Genomic DNA, 25,322 nt, shown 5'->3' on the forward strand with positions numbered 1-25,322 from the left:
ATAATGAGTTAGATTTATATCTGGGGTGTCACAACCCAGTTCTGAAGCGTGTGTTAAAACCAAGCCTCAACTGCTCTTCCTTTCTGCAGATCTCGTTTTCTTAAAAGACTTGCATTTTTGTAAGATCATAGGTTAAAAGATGTGATGTTTCCAAGCACAGACTCCAAAACAAGGAAATTCCCATTTTGAGGTGCTTAATGTCTCCTTGTGGTATTTAGTACAGAATCCTTGAGACTGTAAAAAACTCAACCAAAGAAACCACTGCAAACCAACCCCATGTAGCCAAAATAGGCCTGTAAAGTTTAAAATGTAAATCTGACTTAACCTGCGTCAGGTTGTCTCTTAAATTATTGAATGTATTAAAGCGGCAGTGGCCATCTTACCTCCCCCACTCCCTTCTGCCTTCCCCCATCACTTGAGCAGTTGAATGAATTGGACTAAATGCACTTTTTATGTTGTCCTGCTGTAGCTATCAGTTATTGCACATCATCTCTTTCTGAGAATGCTTTCCGTGGTTTGATAACACTTGTTTTTTCTGTCCCTTCCTTAAGTCTTTACTGTGTGTGATTTCTGTGTCAAATTGTGGTCTGTGTTGGGTGCCAGGGTTATGTTGTAGCAGTGGAATCTTACCTTCTTTCCTCTTCAGTTTTTATGTGTAGTAAACCCTTGCTATCTGTAGTATTTGCAACTTGGGCAGATCTGTCATCAGAATTGTCCTAGGTTGGGGCAGCATTTTACAAATGAGCAAAATGTCACTGCCAGTTACAAATGGAGTTAATTTGCCCTATGCATCTTCTTATGCTGATGACCTAATTGATTGTGCTATAATCTGACCAGAGTTACTTTGTAATGTATTTTTCAAAAAGAGTCTATTTCTGCAGAGTTTTGCGTGCTTGAAAATGGAACTGAGCTTCTGTGGTTTTGATTCATTCATTCAAGCTCTATTTAAAATTTTAAAGATCATATTTCTTCTGGCCGTATGGAGCATTAAATGTCGATGTCCCTTTTACATCTTAAACCTTTGGAAAATGCTAATGGGAAACTAAGGAAAACCAAAATATCTGTGTGTATGAGTTGTGACAGTGCTGACGGTGAGCAGTAAATTATTTAATTATGGGAACCCGGAGGAAAACATTGTAGTGGTGCAGTGTATAAAGCCTACGCTTAAGGTGTATTGAAGAGGGAGGAATATGGGCAGTTACCTGCAAGCCAGAAAAATACTGCAAAGCTGTGAAGTACTTAATTAATGTGTAGGATTTTTTTGTTGGAGGGGAAATTTTAATTTTAGAAAGTGGTTTCAGTCTTCTTCATCTATGGGCTATTTTAGCCTTAATAAATCAGACTATAAATTAATACTGAATGACTTTTCTGTCATTAAACTTGTTTGAGCTTGCCTCCTGGTGAACTGTGTCACAGAGCTTGATTTGGTTTAATGAGTGCAGTGTATAAAATCATAAACGGTGCGTCGAGAAATGCACCCTGTAATCTGTATGCACTGCAAAGAATTCGTTCCCCCTCCTCCAGGTCAAGCCAGCTGCTGCTGCAGAAGCTGACATCCTTTAGCAAATCCTGAATGAATGAAGGAAAACAACGTGATCGCCCTAATAATGACCACAATTGCACACGTCAACAGCTTTATTTTACTGAAATACAGGCACCATTTTCTAGCGGACGAGAGTAATAAGATACTCTATTTCTTCAGTCTCGCAAATGAAAAAAGATTACCAAACCTCCCCTTCGTCTGCCCCTCCACCCCCCGCCCAGAACTAGAGGTGTTTTTACACAATTTGGAATATAGTTACATGCCATGGGGTAGTATTGTCTTTGTTTCTCTGCTTGTTCTCAGCATCTCAGTAAATGATGTCTGGACACTAAAAACATGTTTGTAGTGTGTATGGTGATAACAGTATCTAGAAAATTGATTGCTGAGCTGGAGGACTACTGCAGTAATAATGGAGGACTTGAAAAAAAATTTAAATGTTCCATTTTCAGACATGGACCATTTTACTGTGGCTTGTTAAACAATGCTACTCCAGCTATTTATAGTTGTTATCAGTATGCAAGTCTTGGGGAAGTGGCTTGATTAAGTTTTTTTGTCAGTTTTTAAAAGCCATTTCCCACTGCTGTAAAATGTGAGCTTAGGCTCTAGGTTTAATCCTGTTGTTTTCCTCACCAGTGCAGGAGATGTGTTTGTCTTTGGCTCTGCAGTCTGATTTGGATTGTTTCACAAATATGCTTGTTCTGGAAACTGCTTATGATTCTGATGGATACATGTTATTCTCTTAAGACACCTGTCCCTTCCCCATCTCCTTTCAGTCTTTTTCAGTATAGATGCCTTGAACTGACTATCCCACTAAGACTTTTTGTGTGGGTATTCTAGTGATTTGCTAGAGGTTCCTTTATGAAGGAGATTTCTGTGCAAACACTCCAGCTTTGAGCCTCTACAGGTCAGAGCAGCTACCACTGCAGGCACTGACATCACTACTACATGAATGAAAGCAGCATGGTCTGTTTTTTCTCCCATCATCTTGTTTTTTACCCCTTCTTTCTAGTATACTGTAAGGGTTTTTGTTCTGTAGCAAAATCCCTGTGTTTTTAGGACTATTGAAACTTTCAATAATATGATATTTTCTTTTAAGCAAATTTGTGTATTTTTAGTTGTTAGGAAGCTGTCAATGCCAGTAGCAGTATTTGTTTAGTACTGTTGCTGAATGGGTGAGAAATCGTGAATGTTACATATATATTTTTAAGGTGCTAAAAAAAGAGGGAAGAAGAGGGGAAAGACCTGGTATCATAGGATAAATATGGAATGTGCAAGTCAGCACCTTTCCTCTTTCTTGAAATGTGTTTATTCCTTACTAGTAGATATTTTTTTATAGTGTGTGTTCATGTTTTGGAGAGCTGGCAGTGGAAAAAGTGTCTGGTTGAATGTAACAACTCGTGGTTTTCTTAGAGGGAATATATCTGTTAGATCTCTGAGTGCATAAAAGTAATGTCAACAGAATCTTAAGCTGTGTGGTTTATGACAAAGGATGTTCCAGTAACAATCCAAAAAAGCCAAACCCTTGGACATGTCAAATAAAACTTGCTACTTGCCTGTGGACACATCTTTTAAAGAAAAAAGCAACCTCTTCCTCCTTACCTTACCTGGATAAAATCATCAGCATCTGCTGTTATGTAAGGTAGCTTGTATAAATATGAGAGTGGGTTTCCTGTTTAGTTTCTTTTTTCGTGATACATTATTCTTTTGTATACAAGGAGGTTGTAAATGACTTCTCTATGATTCAAACTCAACACTGCTCTCACTAAATGCTTTGATTTTAGTTTTAACTCTGGTGGTACTGTAATATTATGCCTCATATATTGCAACTTTCACTTACACATTTTATAGTACAAACTTTTTGCCATTCCATTTCCAAATGTTAAAGACAAATGTTAGTTTTAAGGACATATGAAAAATACTGTAATCGGTTTGGCTGTTAAAGGTTCCCAGTGCCTTTTACTTCCCAAAATAACTCCTGAAGATTTGCCAACATGAGTGAGAGAAAGGAATTACAAAAGATGCAAAACAACTGCATAACCCAGTTCAGCGTAAGAAGTATATATGTCTGGTTTTAGGCTAGTGGAATTAGGAGTGGAGTAAAACAAACAATATTGTTGATCTCTAGACTTGTGAGAGATATCAATATTTAAAAAACACCAAAATTTGTACTTCAAAAGGTAGAACTATTTTAATATCCTGGATTGAAACCATCCAATATTTTGGCATCATAAGCATTTATGCCAGAGATCAAGAAGATCTTTCCTTTATTTCTAGCAAATGTAGGTAAGGAAGTAATTTTTGTGACGCTTCCTATTTCCTGATCCCTGAATAATGCAGTATTCCCATACTTGTATGGCCAAAACAGCTTTGCTCCAGCTTTGTCCCTCTTGCTTCCCAAAATAACTTTCATTGGAATATAATATGATGACATAAAAGATCCTGGCTAAATTTGATCCAGTTGTCCTGAACTCAGAGTCTTTTTAATTACATGCTTTAATGTGACTGTAAATGAGAATGGTGTATTAAATGCCTTTAATAAATAATGCTTTATAAAACAAATTAACTGAGCTTCTTTCAGGTGTTAAACTGCAGGAAATAAAAATTAGGAAGGTATTTTCTCGGTTGAACTTGAATAGTGCTGTAGCAAGGCATTAGCTTTGAGGACAGAAGCTCCCGGTTTCATGGAAAAAAAAAACAAAACTTAAAAATTATATGATTATACATGTTTTAAATTGCTACCTGACCATTAATTCTTATTTGGACATAAGCAAGTATTCGTGTGTTACATATGGCCAAAGTGAAGTTACTTGCCAACATCTGTACATAGTAAAACAGTGGCAAATACTGAAATTTGGTTTCTGAAATTCATGGTTCCTGTGTTTTGTTTTTTTCTTTCCCATGGTGGTGGGGTGAATGGAGGTTCTTAAAATGTATTTAAAATGCAGGGAGGGTAGATAAGTGGAGTGTATCTTAGAATCTTAGAAAAAAGTCAGTGTTCACCAAGTCTAGACTGCTATATTGCAAAAATTCACAGTGGAAAGCCAGTTATTTTTAAAATGGGTTTTGTGCTACTACTCTATATCATTATAAAAAATAACTGATGCAGTAATTCTCAAGTTTCAGTTAAGTATAGACTTGAAAGCAGTAGCTGTAACAATACAAAACGTATTGGAAATAGAGTATATGCTCCTCAGTATTTCAGTATAAGTGAATATCTGCAATACATTTTAAATGGGGCTTTACCAGTTGATTAATTATCTTCATCTGAAGAAGATAATATTTTTTTTAACCTGCAGTGAAAAATGAAAGTTCCTGTTTAAATCAATTGACAGTTACTTCAGTAGAGAGCAGTGTTGCCAGGACTTGACAAAATAGGTAGCTCTTCATGGATTTCACATATGTTCCTGGGAAGTTGTTAAAATAGTAGAGTTTAAACATCAACTAGCATTTTTTTAAATGTATCTTTTATTGATGAAAAAAATGACCCTGTATTATACATGACTGGAAAATTGTGCTCAAGTATTTAACTGTCAGTGATCATCATCTTGCTTTAGTGTTAGTATTTAAATGGATGTTTATGTTAGTCTTTCAGTGCTGCCTCCTTTTGTAGTGCTTAAACAATGGCTTAAGGCAATTTCAGGCAAGTAGAATATTATTTACATCTCATCATTAGAATACATCATAGTAACTCGTCAGCCTGAGATTATGACCTTTTCCTTTGTGTCACCATTTCTAAGGTTTGAGTAATTGCAAAATTAAAAGCATTGGAGATCAGGGTGAAGGAAAATGGGTGTTTGTACTTAAAAATCAAATTCTGAATAACAATTTTGAATGAATATTCACTTCCCCAAAACAAGATAGTCTTTCAGTTGTGCTTTATTTTTTTCCCATCTGATTTGACTCTGAAGCTCATCTCTGCCATACAAATAGTTTTGAATTGGAGATTAAGTACTGAGGTGTAGAAATAGTACTGAAAGGGATCAGAGATTGCTCCGGTATGGATAATGCACAGAGTATCATGTCCCAGTGTGCAATAGCAATTCTTTGGAATGGCAAGTTGGACTCTCTGGTTCTTACCTTTCTGAAGCTGAGACGGTGTCGATGGAAGCCCTCATCCACAGTTGAAACTGAAAAACATGAGCTCTTGGGGACTCTTCTCTACTCTCCCAGCTGTGTGAGTCTGGGTTTAGGACCAGAGCTGTTCTGTTACATGGCCCCCTGGGATTGTCTGGTGATAACTTTGCTCCAGCAATGTCTCCTTGGTAGGACAGAGGAAGGCACGTAGCTCCTGGAAGTCTGTCCTGGAAGGAAGCACAGGCAGGTGAAGGGTGGTTGTGTTGAGGAGTGCCCTCAGCCTACTGTCTCAGGCCCTGTCATACCGTCTCTGTCCTGGGTGTGTTCATTTCACTTCTCCTCCTTTGGTATATGCACTTCCTAGCTGCTGCTGCTGATTGCTGCCAAACTACTCACCCTGTTAGATTAGTTTTCTCTGACAGGGAGAAAAAACACCCAGAAGGTGTGAGTGCCTGCACTCAAGCTATAACAGTTTTCTGCACACAAAAAAATGTAAATAGGGGATTAACCTAAACGGTTTGTTGATGGTTGTGATGGGGAGTTTTAATTTTTTTAGTAGTAGATCTCTTAATTAGCTTTCCATAGTAGATATTGTTGCTTTGCAGTTTGTATATACTTCCCATTGGGTCATGAAATGTTACGAACTTGAGTTTTGAAACCCTAATGCAAAGTACTGTATGGTTAGGCTCCTTTATTTAGTGTTGCATATGCCCCAGTGATACATGATGCCACTGATGGTGTTTTTAGGACTTGACTTTCACTGTTGCTGGTGTCAATTGAGGAGTAGCTGTTTGCAATGTACATTGTTCTCACATGAGTGAGTAACAGCATTGGTTCTTACATGCCATTTATTTTGCACAACTTGAAACTAGCTTTACCCAAACAATGCATTGTTTCCTCTTTAGGAAGAAAGTGTCTTGTATTTTGCTCACAAGAGCAGAAGGTAGCAGTTCTGTCATGGTTTTTGAATAATCTTAACATCCTCTAGAATATTTTCTTCTCAATCTGCTTAGTCTAAATAAGAATAATAATTTAAGTGTCTCATTCTCTGAACAATGCTAGTCACCTGTTTGAAGAAGGCTACCTTCAGCCTCCTGTCCTATGCTCTTATCATTAGCCATGAAGTAGTGTTGTAAACACACTTATGAACTTCATGAATTAATACTTATTTCTGACTGTTAGGTCATTGCAGGATGACTGACACTCATACTTGAATTTGAAATGAATTTCTATAGCTAAATTAATTGTAATATTATATAATAAGTATAAATCTATCTTATAGAAATGTTTTGTATAACAGTAGCTACTCAGCTGTGAACCAATTAAATGTATGGCAATGTGGATATTGTTATATTATGTACCTTTTTATCTCAGGTCTTTTGGTTTACAATGCCTGTTCTGGAGTTCTGAAAGAAATAATTAGTAAAGGTTAGCTAGCTGGATTACCTGGGTATCTACACTTTTAAAAAGTCTTCATGGTTAGGAAAAAACCCCAAACATTTTAATATAGGTGCTTGGGCTGCAGTTAAAAAAAAAAAAAATCAAATAAAAACTTTAATAATTGTTTGACATTTGTCAGCATTTGGAGACCAAGCTATCATTTGGAAGTAATGTGTTCTTACCAGTAAGCAAGTTTTTGTTATTCAGTGTTCAATTACTAGCTAATTCAATTAATTATAGTCTGCACAATTTACACTGTAAATACAAACCCCACTTTAAATTATGCCATGAAGTCAGAAGTTGACTATTAGGAGGCAGATTATTTAAGTGCAGATATAAAATCCCAGATTTGTGAACAGGTAGCTCTCAGGGATAACAGTGCAGTTGCTTTTCTTAGATGAAGTGCTGTATGCATGCTGCATCAGAAATGTTGCTGGATAAACTTTGAAAATTTTGCTCTGTGTTCCCATAATTCAGGCTACGGAGAGACAGCATAGAGGAGCCAGCTCTACAAGAGCTATGAATTTCTGTAGGTATTTAACGTGATCCCAGTACCACTCTTTCTGCATGCCATGGCAGAGCTCCCTAGCCCAGTAGGACTAGAACATGGTGGTGACTCTAGTAGGTATCAGAGTGGTGCTGCTCTGGAAACGTTTGAGTCCACTGCTCACACATGGAATCCAATTCAGTGCTGATTGTCAGTTAGTCAGTCTTTCTGGAATCTGGAGCCCTGGAAAGTACATTGTGAAAACCAAGTAGCTTTGCAGCTTTGACTCTGTGAGCTAGGTGCTATACTTCCATATTCAGCATATATTATTGTAAATCTTTGTTATATGTGATACCTTAACTTACTGCTTTTCAAAACAATGAAGAGTTGAGCTGCTCACTGAAAGTTAAACTCAGATTTACGCCATGTCCCGGAACAGACTTTGACCAGTGTGACTCTAAAAATACCAGCTAACTGCTGAAGAATGCAGAATGAGACTTAGGTTTACACAGTAGCTGGGAAGCTGCCAGGTTAAAGGAGAAGCTGTCTTCACAGAAGTAAATTTCTGTTCAAGGTCTTAAAATCTTCATTCTTAACTGATAATGGTGTTTGCTTAATTGTGGCAATTGATAGTGGAATACCACACTTCCTTTCTCCCATACTCTGATTCCTCAGCTATTTCACCTTCAGTGGCTCCTTTGTTATACCTGATAACCTGCCTGCAATAATTCTTTGCAATGTTTTCTTCACCCACAAAGAAACCATAAAATACATTTGAAATACTTTCTGTTCTTTTCAAAGGGAGCACGGAAAAGGCCTAATCTGGAAGAGAAAAATTTCTCATGGACAAAAATGTGATTAACTCATGCATATCTAAAAGTAATGTGTATTTGAGAAATGTCCATACAAGGAACTGACTGCAGACATATACTCTGTGTAGGATATTGCCCATGTGGAAGATCCAAATAAACTTTGGGTGTTGCTGTAGAAAGAGAGGCTCATTCTTTCAAAACAAATTTTTTAGCAAAGTATGCAGTCCATACATTATTTGAAATATTTTGTAAATCTGTTGCATAGATCTACCTTAATTTCTTCCAAAGAAGGAACTCAGCTATTCAGATGATTAGAGGTGCATGATTTGTGTTTAGTGGTGTGTATAGCCTTTAATATGAAGTTGAAGGATGCAGCGAGATCTTTTGACCTCAAGATTTATAGTACAAACTTAGACTGGCCACATTGAAGATAGGAATTACCAACTGTAACAAATCAAAATTTCAGAGAAGCAGAAGAAATGGGTGTGCTGACTCTGTACATACATTAAAGAAATGTTAGATCTAGCCTTTGTGCAGTTATGCAAATTTACACGCGTATACATCAAAAGAAGAAAATCCTACATAGAGGTTTCTTTAAAACTCATGAATCGGGAGTAAAGTTTTGGATTTTGGAAGGAAGTAGTTTGAAAATTTGTCTAAACGGTGTTGCTCTGCCTTGAATTGTAGAGAATCTGTTTTAATGAAAAATGTTAATGCTATTGGAGTCTTTCAGACATCAGAAAAGTTCAAGGATGTGATCTGATTGCATGGATACTTACCTCGAAAAGGCTGCTAGGAATAAGCAGAGCGCCTGCAAGAAACAGCAGGAAGAACTGAGGAAACAATGTCATGTTACCAATCAAAAGGTGAACCTTAGCTGAAAATTTTAAAACATGAACAGGCTTGGACTTTGTGTACTTTAAGAGATATAATAGAAACATGCAGATTGAAAAATGAGGAAAAAATTGTAACCGTTTGGTATGAAGAAAAAAATTCTGAAAATGATCTGAGACTGATTTGCTAGAATGTATGGGTTCAAAATCAGCTCCAAGGAATAGTAGCTACAGTCTCAGAGGAAATAGCACAGATGCTATTCAATGCTTCTTAGAAAAAAGTCAAAGAAATCACTTTCCATAAGAACAGTGATTTTTAACCCAGAAATATTAAAAAAAACCCCAAAATTGTAAGGGACAAGGATAATTTGGAGTAGGAATTACCAAGACTGTGGTAAATACAGATTGCGTATTTCAGTAAAGTCAGTTCAGAGATCTGCATTGCAGGATTCTAGAAAAGCCTACTCAGAAATTGACACTTACCTTCAAATTTCTGAGGCAGTCTTGTTAGTAGGGGTGATATCATTAGAGAATAGATACCTCCTGAGTATAGCAGGTACATCATCAATGCTGATGTTTTAAAAATGTGAAAAACATTGTGTCCAGTTCTAAAGCATGAAGAACTGTTGGTGAAACTTCAGAAGAAATTTGAAGGGATGGTGGAAACTAGAGAGAAATGTTAAAGTGCAAAATGAGCTTTCCAAGTGGTGTCATGCTAACCTGGCTGATTTGATAGGAAAACTGATGAACTAGACGGGAAGTAGATCTTATCTGTTTAGGCAAATTTTGAAATTAGGATGATGAAACTGTTGATGAATATTGAGAGGTTTAATTAGTACACAGGAAGATTATGCAAGAAGAATTTAAGAACCATGGGAATTGAAGTAATGAGTTTAAAAAATTGGATGTAAGAGTAAAAATTGGCCGTTAATGTATGTGGAGTTGTGCTTGATCAGAGTATCTTTTTCTCACAGGAGAAACATCTAATTTGAAAATTCTGGAGGGTGGAGTTGGGTGATGGTGAGATCTCTAAACTGCCAACATGAAGCAACTGAAAAACTTCTGGGCACAGGCCTGGTTTTACATAAAGAGCACTTGGCCACACAGGGGTTTCTGAGGCATTAAATGGAGTACTGCACACCCTTTTCATGCTCCACAGGTCAAGAAAAGTAAAATCAAACTGGAGTTGACTCAGAGAAGGACTCGCAGGTTAGGAGTTAAACTGTGTGATTCTGAAAAAATGTGAATAAAAATACACTTGCTCTGTCAGGTGAGCAAAGAAGGGAATGAGTGGGTGGATTAGATTGGCAGTATAAATATTTATATATTAAACTGTAAGAAGGCTTGAAACCATCAGGAAAAGTTAAGTTCCTGAATTATTTTTCCAGTAGGAATTGTGAGGACAAATAGCTGATGTAAGATTTGACTTTAGTCTGTTTTGAAGTGATTATGTATTTTGTCAGTGATAGCTGCAAAGTGGGCTCCAGATTTAGGAAGTTGTTTCTAGTCCTTTGTTTCTATGTTTATGTTCTATGATAATGAAAAGATCATTTATTTAATCATCAAAGTTAAGCATTCTCATTTAGGCAATCAATTTTAGTCTGGTTTTACATTTCTATTTTTCATTTTTTTTCAGAAAAATATATTGTTGTTTAGTGTAATTTGCTCTAGCTGGGAGAATGCTTTCTGTCTCTAATAATTGGTGATCATTATGATGGCATTGTATAGCCTCTGTGCATTGATTACAGTTATTTGTGTATTTTGATTATGAAAATGGTGAGTTGTTCCTTCTGATTTGTTTTATTCATTATTATGTCCAGCTGCATTTTGATGGAAAGAAGAATTAGATTGAAGGTTTACAAAACCCTCACTTTCTACTTCTTGTTAAATTTTAAGTATTGTCTTTATAATAACAACCACAGCAAAAAAACCCTTCAGAGTCATCAAATTTATTTGAAAAAAGTGTTCTTCAGTTACTAAATCAACTGCATGTGTTTATAATGACCTTCAGTATTTTAATTATTAATATATTGGAAATAAAAATAATACCCCAAGCTTTAGAGCTGTTCTTGGTTGCCAGTTTGTTTCTCAGTGTTGGATACATAGAATAGATGATTCAGCTGATCTAAATTAATGAACTAAAAGGAAGGAAATTCTCTGTATCTGCTGAAGTGTCTAACAGTTAATGGATGGTTGTTTCAGTGTGCTTTTTCCCAAGTACTTAGCTGCTGAGCTCCAATCAAATTTGTCTTAACTTTATAGTACAAACACTTTATTGAATGATACTAAGTTTAGACACTTGTGTAGTATTTCAATTTGGAGTAATAATCTTACAAAGAAAAATATATTCTAAAAACATGAAATACATAAAAATATGGAAGTTTGGAATTAGTGTTTTTTACCTACATGTCATCCTGTTAGAAGAGTGCAAGTGTGTAGGTTACATCTGTTGAACAAAGCAGGCTTTTGTGATATGAAATCCTACAGGTCCTGTGCATGCCAGCAGTAATCCTTGTTAGAAGAATAGTTTAGCTTTAGCGGGCTGCAACTTTCTGCCATATGGTTTGTTTACTTTTCTTATGGAGATTAGAGCATTCTTTCTGTGTTTGATCTCTAAGGATAATGTTGATTTTAAACAGGAGAGTTTTGCTGTGAACAAAATCTGACTTCTGAAATATATTCATAGTCACATTTTACTTGACATGTGGTTGGGGCGAATAAGGGACATGAGGCAGAGACCAGGATTTTGAGTCAACTGCAGGTCCAGTGCAATATACCTACAAATTCATCCATGTGTTCTACTTCCTCTGGTATCCATGCTAGCCCTGCCCCTGTGCTATCCTGCATGGCTACGAGTCCTTGAGAGTCTTGCATGAAACCTCCGTTATGGAAGGGAGTGCCTTAACCTATGGGTTGGATTCAGTGGCTAATCAGAAGATCTCTTCCCTTTTTAGATGACTTGGTCATAGCTATAAAAGATAGTATAGTTGATTCCTAAATCCCATACTGTGGGTCAGTGTGTGTACAATTTTCCTTTGAAGGGACAAGCTGGTTTTGTCTTATGTTGTTTTCACAGTATTGGTGACGTCTTGATAGACTTCTGTTTCTTGCAGTTCAATCTGATAAGCCTTGTTAGGTACAAAACCAAATCGGCCCTGACTACCAGACTGTGTGGAAATGATCTGTGTGGAAGACTGGTCCCCCTCTTTATTTTTTTCTTCTCCCTGAAGAATTCTAGATGCAGAAAGTACATAATTCGTGAACCTGGATCTCTGAAAAGATCTTCGCTCTCAAGAAGTAATCTGCTTTCTGCTTGTTTGGTTTTGGTTGCTGGAGCCTTGGTTAGATTATGGTGCTGTTCTGTGCTGCCTTTATTTTCCCCTTCAGTTAGGATGATAAGAGGAAATTAGAGCGTATTGTGTCTGTCTCTTCAGGGTAGTAACTTCAGAACGTCAGCCCTCTTAGTTTTCAGTCATTCTCTCTTGTAATTTCTAAAGATATAAACTGGGGAACTAAACCAAAACCAGTGTAGTGCACATAATGAAAACACATTTTAAGGAGCTGAATGTAAGGTACTTTAGAGATGTATCAGAAGGTAGCTTAAAAAGACTGTCTCTTCTTATATTCTCTTAGAATTACAATTTTGGTAGCAAAGCACTGTACTGCCTTTTAAATTTTTGAAATGCTAGTGTTTTGTTTTAAGCTATTAAAACGATTAGGCTATTTTAATTTGAAATGATGAAGGAAGAGTGCAGTAATTTAACTTTTTTTTCTTTTCAATTACATAAAAGGGTGCTGTGGGTTTTTTAAGATCCTATTTAAAATCCTATTTTTTGTTATTTTGTATGAGCAGTACGTGGCAAACAGCATGTTCTTTGTTGCTCTGCACCTTTCTGAACTGTTAATGCATTCATGCAGCCAGTTAGCAGATTGGGTCAGAAACAAGTCCGTCAGTCACTGGGAAATGTCTTTTGAGCCAACAGATCTCTTTACTCCTCTGGAGTAAAACTTCAGGGGACCCCAAATCCCTTGTTAATCTTTTTCATGAGAGATTTTGGCTCCAATTACAAGAGAAAAGCCTCCTTGAGAATGAAGATTGAAATATTTTTTTAGAGAGGCCTCTGAATCCCCATTATTCAATCTTTTTCCTGGCAAAGTCATAGAGACCAGTTCTGCAAATTAAACACGCACCAGTTTGACCATCTACCTACATAGTCAGAACAGGGGAGACCAATCAGATATGCATTCAGATGTCAGTACCATGTCACTATATACATGCTTAAAAAACAAGCAAAAAAGAAGAAAAGCCTCCCTTGACCAGGCTTTTCAGAGACAGAGTCTTCTTGAATCCAGAAGTCTGCTTTTATGGTACTCAGGGAATCACTGTCCAAAGTAAGCAAGAGCAAAGGTATCCCTTTTTCATGCATTTACAAGGTGTAACAGGAGAGGGGACTTTAAATTAGGTGTAGGACAGTCATCAGTAGCTGCTGTGGGAAATGTACTTAAATTTTGTCAGGCCATCATTCACTGTGGGTCACCATTCCTTAATATTCAGCTTTCATTGCTAGTTTTTGATTTCCTAGACTGCATTCCCACATAATTCATTATTTAAGAAGCAATCACACTGGCACTTCTGCATCTCATTGGGTTAGTAGATTGTTGTAAATTTCTTGTCAGATCTGATAGGAATGTCCTAGAAATATCTGATGCTATTTTTTTGTGGTATACATAGTCTCTGAATATCCTTTGGGCCAGACTATTTGAACTCTGACTTCGTGGCTCTTGAAAAGATTTTTAGACAGACTAGGATATCCATCATAGTGACTCTTCCCAAGAGTATTTTTGTAGAAAATTCTTTTGAAGTTGGTATTTATTTGAAGTTGTGTTTGAAGTTTTTTGAAGTTAATATTTATTTCCTAGATAAAATCTGAAATTCTTCAGGAATGGATGAGTCCTAAGCTTGGGACTCATTTCATGAGTAGCTTGTGACCAGAAGGTTGTGCAGGGTGCTAGCAACTAAACTGAAGAGAAACAACATCTCATGAAAACGATTGTGGAATCTAATACTGATACTTCATGGTTTTGGGTTAATAGTTTAAATTAAAAAAAAAAAACAACTTTTGAGAAAAGAAATTAAGAAATTACTGCAAGAATGTTGTCTAACCTTTTGGCAGGACAGTGTCACAATTAGCTGACATCAATAGTGAAATGACAATACTAGTTTTGGAGAATAATAAATTTTATTTTTATGTCATGGTTTTCATTCAGTTTGAGAGTAGTCTGTGTTATCTGAGATTCTTAGGATAATTTTAGTCCTTTAAAATCAGTTATATCTATGCAAGTATGTGAGTGGAAAAGTTCTGGCCAAATTTGAACTGAATTTGCTAACTGTTGAAAGAAACATGGGAAGAAAAGATGTTGACAGATGAGCTCTGGTAGATTGAGCTGAACCAGTTTTTTTACTGCTACCAGTGCTAGCTGTCAGTCCTGCTGTTCTGTTGCAGGTGATTTTCCTCATTGCACATGTGGCACAAAGCTATTTAAGCTAAAAATGGACTGTGAACATGGCTTTCAGATTATGTGCAGGTTAGCTGCCTCTATCCTAGATGGGAAGGCATGCTCTTCATTTTAGAACTGCAGCAGATGGTTTTATTTGAGCCCCATGTCCTTTTCAAAAGAACTGTCGTGTTAGGCTCTTACTGAATTACATTTTGCTGTCAGAGAAACGGAAACCTTTTTTCAGTCAGTCTAGGTGGTATAACTAGAACTCTCTTTGCTCTCAATGCAGCATGCAGAATCATGATTTCATGCAGGTTATTTTAGTTGATTCCTGCTGGGAGGTAGGATCATGCTGAATTTTGCCAGCTGTAGTATTCAGGTGGACCCTTGTGTCATTTTGTGTAACATTCATAACTAGAATGGTGTAGCAACTTGTCCTAAATACATGCTATTAAAACTTCTGGCATATTTTAAGTAACACATAGAATCACGGAATATTCTGAATTGGGACTCACAGGGATCATGGAGTCCCACTCTTAAGAGAAGAGCCATACAGGGATCAAATCCACAACCTGGGCAGTATTATCATTATTCTCTAATCAACCAAGCTAATCTCAGTGGTCATGAGGTATTTTGCCTTGCTGCAAGCATATGTCTTGCTTTTCTTGTTTCTAGATAACTTCCTCAGGTCATGTTACACTGCTTAAGTGCTGTGATTTTAAGTTTGCTTATTCTGGAGGTAGGGCTGTGTTTCATATGAGGTGTCTCACTTGTCAATAAAACAACAGAATCCTTTGACTTACTGCTGCAGCAAAATCCATTCATGCGCTTGGGATATTGTCAAATGAGTTTTAATCTGAAACTTGGAAGTTTCAGTCTTCAGAACCTTACAGTGTGTAATTTTAGAGATTTCTTCACATTGTTGAAGCCTTTCTGAATGCTGAAGTCTGTTGGCTATCTTCAGGAGCTGTTGAAGCACTTCAGCTGTTTTGATTCTCTGAGAAAACTGGAGCATGAGGTTTCCAACCAGAGAAAGTGATCTGGGCTGGAGAAGGGTATTCATGATAGTAGCATCAGCATTCCATTGATAATGAAAATTTGGGAAGAAGTGTTACATAGTAGCTCCCTACAGTAGTGGGAAGCCACATATATGATGAGGTGAGAAAAACAAGATGAAGAAATAAACCTTGAGAGCAGTTCTAATATTTAGAAAACTACTTAAGCTGATCTGATCTGCCACTGTTGGGGTCCAGTACAGTGATGCTCTCCAGGGCATTCCATCATGTCTGAGTCCATCACTATACAAGACACTTTGTCAAACACTAATTTGCAGAAGATCCTTCAAATATCATGCTTATGGATCCCTTCTCCTTTATTTTTTTATGTTCTAATGACACATAAGAGGTGATGAGCCAAAACTGTTTTTGAACAGACCACAGGGCTGCTGTTCTTCTAGCTCTCCTGGTGGTTTCTGCTCATTATGTTGTGCCAACTCTGCTGTAATGGGGGAAAAAAAAATGGGGCGCACTTTAGCCTTCATTATATTTAACTCAATGAATTATTTTGCCAGGTGGATTCACACATCTGTCTGTGCATGCCTTCTCAAAGGAGATGGAAGGAGCACAGACAATGGTGGAATAGGGATGGCATGAAATCCATCTCAAAAGAGATGGAAGGAGCACAGACAACAGTGGAATAGGGATGTAATTAAATTAGTGTTAACTTGAAATGGTTTATGCAGTTGAGAAGTGGTTTATTTCCCTAATTCAGAGAAACATTGATGAATAGTAGGGACTTTGGAAACCGTGTCTTGATCTTTTTCTTCTTGCAGCTTTAAGGCTTGACAGGGACTTGCAGTGTACTTCCAAGATGGAAAAACAAAACTAGTAATTTTTGGTAGTATTGGTTTCTCTTTAGTTTTAATGACATTATTTTAGTTATTAATGTTGGGACTTCTGTTGCCTTTCCTCTTGGTGTAGAACAAGTTACAAACCTTAACTGTCTGATTGTATATATTTTGTTGTGTCTTTCGGGCTTGTGTTTTCTGGGTTTACTCTTTACTTCCTCATCTTCAAACATTATCTTGCGCATTGTTTCTGACTTGTTTTAAAAGGTGTTTTTTGAGAAACTTTCAAAACTTGGGCTGAGAGAGTAGCATAGTGCCATAGCATGACAGGGAAGGTTGGAAGAATTTTTTGTAGCTTTTTACCCATTAGGTACTCTTGTGTTTCAGTGCAGATGTAAACACTACTTTAATTTTTAAAATTTGTCATCTCTGTTTTGCATTTCAGACTTCTTTACTTTTAATAGTTCAAGGTTCTTTCTTACAATTTGTCATAATTGGAATCCTGTAAGGATAGATCTGTTAGAAATGGTAGAGATTTGATTTATAGATAAGGCAGTCAGAATAATTATACTATGAAAGTCATCATGATACATTACATCATGTCCAATTCACAGCATTATTTAGAACCCTTCACCTAAAATGAGTAGCTAATACAGTGTTTCAACCGGTCTATATATTTGTCTAAAATGGTCTGTTTTAACATTGTCTTCATCTATCATACTATAACCATACTGTATTAGTGCAAGCTATACCCTAACTGTGCTGAATGCTGTATATAACATTGATGATGGACTCTGCCTTTTGAGAGCCATCAGTTCTAGCTGATAAACTAATAGAAAATACTTGTGAAGTCCAGGTTCCATGTTTGGATTCATAAGTGTGCCAGCAGGTCTGCTCTCATGTTCTGAGCAGTCAGTAGGCTTTTGGTGGGTCAGATCAGTGCATGCCATGTGATTAACTTGGAAGTTATCTCACTTGTGAATTTCTTTTAGTAGGGATGAGCAGAACAGACAGTAGCTGCCATGTAGGGCTTAGGTTGGCTAATGTGAAGTCTAGAAAATGAGTATATGAAGTAATTTTGCCTAAAGGACAAATCAGACAAAGACAATCCAGAGAGCATGCTGTAAAATTGTGCTCTTTCCCACATTAATCTTGTGAATCACCCTGCACATTGCTCTCCAAATGAAATGCAAAAAGTGTTCCATGATCTAGGTATGTGGTGAGAACAGTACAGGGAGAAGTCGAGGACTGCAGGCACAATGATGAGTGAAAACAAACAAGGCAGCTGCTCTGACTGCAAGGCATTTCCCTCTGTCAGAGGGAAAGATGGAGTCACACTCTCAGCTTGCTAAGGCCTGCAATGGGATCTCGTAAATAATATGGAATTGATTGAAATGATGAAATAATATGGAAAAGAGGATAAATCCAATATGCATCCTCTTAACAACCACAATTTTTCTCATGATATGTATTTTAGTATTTAGAAAGCTAAGCAAGCTGACTTAAAAAGTGCTATACTATATTTTCTATTTCTGCATGTCTGGCTTTCCTGAGTTGCATCATCACTGTATTTAAATTTGCTTGGTGATTTTTGCTGATGAAAATACATAGGATGAGCTCTTTGCAGATATGAACACCTTAAGCATTGGGGCTTTTGTAACTCTTAAGTTTTCCCTTTTCTATTTGTTTTTCTTTTTTGTCTGATGTATTTGCTTTGATGTGGTGGTGTTCTCTTCAGCTTGGCATTTAGACAAAGATTTCTGATATGTTCTTGCCATTGTGTGTCATAGCTAGCTTTTAACATTTCACGTCAAATTTAGCCTGACTTTTTTGTTGATTTTGTTCTGGTTTTCTACAGTGGACAGGCCAAAATCCCAGCAAATCAGAACTTCTGGTACCATAAGGCGAACTTCTTCTTTGGACACAATAACAGGACCTTACCTCACAGGACAGTGGCCACGTGATCCCCATGTACACTACCCTTCATGTATGAAAGATAAATCTACTCAGGTAAAAGCAGTAAAACAAGACAGAGATGTTTCATATAATTGATGTCTACTCAATTTAATTCTGAAGAAATGTGGATTCTCTTAATTTTATTAGAAATATGAAATCCTAAAATAAGTTACAGTAGTCTTTTTTTAATCGGTGCTAATGCAGTAACATGGTATGTGATGATAATATTTGTATGCTTTTAGAAAACAGTTGTTAAAGATAATTTTCTCAATGTGGGCAGATCTATTGAGGCTAAATATGCAGATATCAATCTCAGCCTTATATCTGATTTATTTTGAAGCTGTTATATGCAAAATTGTGCTGAGTATTATTTAAGAAAAAGAGTCCATATAACAGTGGCTAACAAAGGAAAAAAGATTTTACTAAATCATGATAATAAATCTGTGAGTCTGAAAAACTATGTGTGTGTGGGGCTGAGGGAAGGCCACTGAGGTTATTCATGGCCTGATACTCTTATGATAGCCTTGCATTCTCTTCAGGGCTCTGTCCTTAGTAGGACCCTCTGGCAGGTAGGTTGCTGGGGCATTCTACTGCTCCAGTGCTCTTCGACTAGAAAGGTGAATGTTCTTTCGCACCTTCTTCCTCCTTGTGCCGGAGCTTGTTGCCACAAAGATGATCACTGTCAAACAGATTAAAAATACATAATTCTAACTACCCCTCCCCAGTTATTCTCAAAGGAGCTGCATTCTTGTTTTTTTCAGCGGTGCTTTTGAGGTTTGGAATAAGCCATCTGAGTTTGTCTTCCAAACTAAATTGGAAACTAGAAGAAACTAGCTCTTTTTAGTTATAGTTTCAATCTAACAGGCCATGTAGTTTGGTTGTTAAATCAGTTGTTTATCTCTTGTGCCACAATTCTGATCCATAGTTATCATGGATCTTTAAATAGATTCTGTGATTCTAGTCTTTTGTGTAATACTGAGTTTCTCAGGACAAGTTAGAATGTATAGAGAAGTTTCCTCATTGCTAAAATATAGTGTTATGCAGCACAGGAAGCACTTTGATGGGGTAAAGATAAGCACAGAATGCATAGAAAAGAAAAAAAAGGGTTTGTAGGTTTCAGAAATTTTACTTAATGAATTAGAGAAACTGATGATTAAAATGTTCCAAGAAAATTTTTAGAAGCTGTAATGAAGACTCTTTGGAAAAGGCTGTCTTCATGTTCTGCTTATTTTGAAATGAGACAGTCAGTTTTAGCCAAAAAGCAGCAGCCATATTTACTGTCACAAAAGATCTACTTAAAAAGGTCTTAATCCTGGATTTATTTTCAAGATGCCTTCTTTTCACAATACTATGACCTTAGTGTTTCTGTTTTGAAAGCATAATTTCCATTCAGGAGATTTTCAGTAGCATGCTTTGTAGTTATTGTATTTCTCAACTCTTCTCTTAAAATGCATATCCATATCAATCTCTACAAATACCCTTACGAATAGAAAATTTAGAATATTTAAACATTCACAAACATTTTCACTAGTTACAGAAAAGATAAACAAACTGTTCTATAAGTATTTCAGCTCCAAGTATTTGGCAGTAAAATTCCTTTCCTAGTGAGCGCAAGTAAGTGTTCAGGTTATGTGAATATTTGGCTGCCTCCCTTTGCCTCATTCAGAAACTAAAAATGAAATTTTACCTTTTCAGCATAATCAAGTATAAAAGAGAGGAAAAGCATACTGTTGTCATTCCAAATGAAGTATTATTTCAAGGGGATAGGAGCAGGGAGATCTCAAGGTTTGCATTTGTGGCTATCTTCCAGCATGGAGTTATATTAGCAGTCTCTTTATTCAAATTGTGCCAGACTCAAGCATTTTTCAGTGCTTAAGTTGAGTCACTTCTTGGGACTACGAATATGTAAAATGGAATAAGCATATTGATATGCACAGTGATTTCCAGTTGGAGGGGTTTTTCTGTTAGGTGGTGGGTTTTTTTGTTTATTTGGTTTTTGGATGTTTTTTCCCAAATAAAATTCTCACTTGGGAGGCTTGAAGATGATCATAAAACATTGTCTTATGTTTTGGTGTATGTCTAGGTTTTTGTTGTTTGAGCTCTGTGTTTTTTGAAGTCTAATATCTAATTTCAAGAATTGAGGATGAGTTCCAAGTTGTTGATGGGATACATGCATAGTAAATTAAGTTAAATAAAAAGAAGTTAATTTATTCTCCAATGAAACATGCGAATACAGAAAAATGGTTTCTTGATGTTCATTATCTCTTGTTTTACTTTTAAATTCAAGAACAATGCTGTCAGTATACCTTACATTGTAGGTAGAATAATTATTTCTCTTTTGAGGGTATATTTTGTTCCTAATTAAATGTTAACCTAAAATCTAAATTTTGTGCATTTCTGCTAACGTGGTGATTATGGCTGTTCCAAGTTTCTTAGAATTCAAGTTGTTTAAAAAAAGAGAGACAGTTTCTGGTCTTCATGGTGATCAGATGAACCTTTAGTGAGCTTTATTCCAAGTCCACTTAAATTCTTTCAACTTGTATAATATTCATGAATAAAATTTTATTCACAGTAATAGAAGGGAGGGAACAGAATTTTGTTTGGTTTAGTTTCTGTCATATCTTGGAGAATAGGAACTACAGTTCGTATTTCTGTGTCCCTGTTACTTGCCCCAGGTGTTTTGACTGAAACTACAGAAGAGAAGTGGTTGTTTGCTTTTGGAAAAATGCACTGTCACACTGCATTGTGGTATTTGTACAATTCAGTATTTCTCAGAATTCATGTGTGTTAAGGAGCAGCACATTTTTGATAACTAGACATACGCAATTTTATTTAGTAGTGTTATAAGTATTTCAGAAATGCAGGTAAACTTTTTATTATAAGAAGTTACTTGTGTTGTTATACTTTGTAATTTCCTTCCCGAGTTTCTCTGTTGTCCTACTTTCCTCTCCTTTTGTAAAATCTGAACTTTTCATTAAAACTTAGTATAACTTCTTTCCCCATTTTTTCTGTCTTTTTTGGAAGCACTGGTGGAACAATTTTGCACACCACTTCTATATGCTTCATCATTTAAGTATTTCTGCCCTTAATAGTGTAAAGAACAACTCAATGTTGAAATGGCTGTGTCTAACTTTGGAATCTTCAGAAACGTTTGGATAATTGTCAGAGTTGATAAATATAGTTATTTGGCAGTAGCTAAGTAATTGAAAAGATATTTATAACATTAAAAAATATTAGAAAGAAACATGATGTTGATGTCATAACAAAAATATTGTCAGTTAAACTTTGTCTTGGAGTCTTTCTCAATCTAAATAATACAAAGAAGAGCAAATGCCCTGGTGGCATTTTATTATTCAGTGATTTCCAATTGATGACTTAGGCATATCCAGGGATTTTGGGATCTAGTTTTTCTCATGGGTAGGTCAAGGCTTTAATATGGATAGCTCTCATTAGACACTTTTTTTTTTCTTCTGGGTAGATTTTTTTTTTGCTGTAATATGAACAGACATAAACAAAGAGGCTCAGTTCCATGAAGCTTTTTATTGGTGTATTAGTTATAATTAATTTTGTGGTGCATTTTAATGATGTATATTGTCAGAAAAGACAGGGAATCAGATATGTCATAGAGCTGTGGATTTGTCATTCTCACGTAACCTGTTTGATGTTTAAGAGTCGTCATCTATAGTCAAATTGACTTCTAACTGCTTAGGCAATTTCTCATTGTAAAGTTTCTAGATGGCCCTTGAATGCTTTAGAAATATCTGAAAACCCATCAGTTTTTATCTTCTAGTGCTGCAGTGGGGTTTCTTTTGAATGTGGAAGTTCTTAAAAAATATATTGCTTCCCCTGTAAAGCATAGACATATGCAGATATTCTGGAATGCAGGCTGGATGTAGTAGTAGGACTGAAGGGCTGGCAATAAATATGAGATACTTAAAGTAATACAGTCTTATTTTAGGTTTAGGTAGGTTGGTATGCTGTGCAGTCATTCTGATCTAAGTGGAAAGAATCTAGGTGTATGTCCTGGCCATGGATGGAAAAGCAAGGCAGGATTACCAAACATGTTGGAAGAAATGCTGATCTCCACAAGGCTGGGTGAGTTAGAACTGTGGTAATTGAAGACTGAAGAGAGCAAACAGCTTTGGCATTCTGAGCATGTCCTTTCCCACATGTCAGCTGAAATGGACCACAAGCCTTAATATCTTGAAAACAAGGGATCCATGTCTTGTAGGATGCATGCAGTATCTAGTGTTTTCAAGGATCTCCCCTAAAATCTTATTTTCTTAATATGGCCTTGCAGGACTAATCTTTTTCATGAAGTTCAGTGTATAACTTCTGTGGTGCTCTGAAATATACCAGTTTCAGAGATAGTGCCTGGCATTTCTTACTGCGAGAGATACTCTTACCCTTCCTCTGACTTGAAGTGCAGCAACTGTGGTTTTGTTTGTGATTCAGAAATGTTTCTTCTAATACAATTCTGAATTACATTCTGGCTTTAATATTGTTTTTTTTTTTTCCATATGTTTAACACTTCAGAAATACACTTGCAGCTTCAAATGAGGCTTCCATTAATAAGGCTGTTTTGTGGAAGTTGTAAATAAGATGTGAAAACAATTTCCATGAAATGTGACAGATCGTGGGTGCTACACACCCTCATCTTATTTGTGATCTAAATGACATCATTTGAGATGAGGTGTTCATACATAAGCTAAAATTGGAAAAGCAGAATTTCTGTTTGAATACAACAAATCTGTGGTGCTTCTATTTGTTTTTTAAAAGTTTTTCTTGAATACAATGATTTGATGTTACAAACCCAAAATTATTCTTCATATAATGTAGGTTGCAATTTCCACGGTTTGAAGAAGAATACCTTGCAATAATACTCTAGTAACTGCTTATGTTGTCTGATTTTTATAAAGCTTATTATTTTTTAAATTTGCCTCTAAATAACACATAAATATAACACTGTCTGACTTCAGTACTGTGCTAGGAACTTAATACAGTGTTTGTAATCTAATACTGCAGGTAAAACTGAGGATCACAAATAGTCTGCCCCCTGTATACTTTGCAGGTTGTGCAAACTTGACTCAGTTTACTAGGGACTGAAAGTATCCATGTAGTCCTTGTCTCAAGGGAGATGCTATTTGAGTGGAAGAGAATATCAAAGCATTCTTGAACAAGTACAAAATTTAGTATGAAGTGAATAGATGTTTTCTGATTTTTATTTTTGATTTCTGAGTAGATTCTCTGCACTATAAAGATTTCCACTTGTCTCTCCTAGCAATCAGTGCTGTTGTTGATGAAGGTCTTCAGGGGTTGATCTTGGTTTGTGTTTTATCCTTGCTATCTGAATCAATATCTCTGTTTATGAAAAATACAGTCAGGTCTGTGTGTTCTACATACTTGTTTTGTTTTTTAACAGTTTACTTTATTGAGAAAGTCACTTTGGCTTTTTAGAGTCTTGATATAATTTCAGTTTATTAAACTATAGTTTAAAGGATATAAGCTTTTAGTGATCCCTGGTACACCCTTTTGCACTACAGGTAAGTATTTAAGCCCCCAGACTGCCTGATTCTAATTCATCCTGATGTTCCCCAAATGGTGGAGCAGTGTTGTAGTGAGTGACACTCTTTAGAAGATAAATTTTTTCAGAATTCCCTTTTTATTACTGGTGTTGTGTGAGGGTATGGTTCCAGCTGTACTTGGGATATAGTAAAATATTGTAAGAGCAGTTTAAATTACAAAGTAAATTGTAACAGATTGTGAAATCTTATGATTTTGAAAAAGTAAAAAATTTTCCCCATTTTCACTAGTCTAGTAGAATCTGCAAGCTACTTCAATGTTTAAAAAACCCCAACATTTAAACCAAACAGAATGTCTTCCACACAAATTTCAGGGAGATGAATCTGGAAAATGAAGTAATTATTTAGAAGGTGGCTCTGTTAAAATGCAGATCAAGCAGATGCACACATACAGGTTGCACATGCATATGGCAGGGGCTCTGCTTTGGGTCAGGAGAGTTAAGTGCTGCCTGGCTGAGGGACTGCCTTGTCTTTCACATAGTTTTAAGTAGCTGTTTTCACTTCTCACATTTGATTTTATTCTTTTTTTTCATAACCACATTATCTGGGTTTCTTACCCAGACCCAGACAGAAGGGGTTATTTTATAACATAGTCATGTAATAAGTACACAGAACTCTTAACTTTTCATATAAGAACTTACTTTTCTGGGAACATGCAGGAAAAACTTCAAGACTGACTTTTTCCATTTGGCTTTCTAGTCATCCACACAGCTTGCTGGGCCTTTGGTTGAAGTATTACTGGTGGCGTAAGAATAACAGAGAAAAAGCCCCCACCAAAATCATGGGAAGTGCAGAGGTGGCAGAAAACACAAGAGGGTTATGTAAGCCTGTGCACACAGACTGAGGACATGAAATATTAGCACTGATGAGTTAGGTGCTGGGCTGTAGGCTGTATAATACTGTGGCAGTGTGGTGGTTATGAAGGTGCAGCCTGTGCTCTGAAGTTACAATTCTGAGCTTGACAGTACCATGGCTGGCCTGGAGTGGCCTGGCCTGGGGGCTGCTCCCAGCTCCCTTTGCAGGGCAGCAAGGAGCTGTAGGGGCTGGTTTGATGGTGTTCTCCAGAGGTGCCCAGCCTCCTCCTGAGCCAAACAAACAGTCTCCAGTATCTGTGCGGGTACTACAAAAGCTTCTAGATCCTACATGGGAAGCAAGAGTAAGGAAGGCTGTGGAAGAGCAGGGTTTCCATCCATGAGAACAAGTCCCACAGGCATGAGAATCTCAGATCCTATTTGTCTTGTGGGCTTGGG

General features: G+C 36.6%; 1 protein-coding gene across 2 annotated transcripts in view; it reads left to right on the forward strand.

The window, feature by feature from the left end:
- The window catches only part of GLCCI1 (glucocorticoid induced 1), a 53,826-nt gene that overhangs the window by 1,540 nt on the left and 26,964 nt on the right, over window positions 1–25,322 (forward strand). For both annotated transcript variants that reach the window (XM_021538357.4, XM_021538356.4), the window contains exon 2: window positions 18,393–18,544. In XM_021538357.4, coding sequence (XP_021394032.1) covers window positions 18,393–18,544 — 152 coding nt within the window. The remainder of the gene's footprint in view (window positions 1–18,392; window positions 18,545–25,322) is intronic.

This window comes from Lonchura striata, chromosome 2 (assembly GCF_050655825.1).
Source record: "Lonchura striata isolate lonStrDom1 chromosome 2, ASM5065582v1, whole genome shotgun sequence".
In the NCBI taxonomy this organism is placed as follows: Eukaryota; Metazoa; Chordata; class Aves; order Passeriformes; family Estrildidae; genus Lonchura; species Lonchura striata.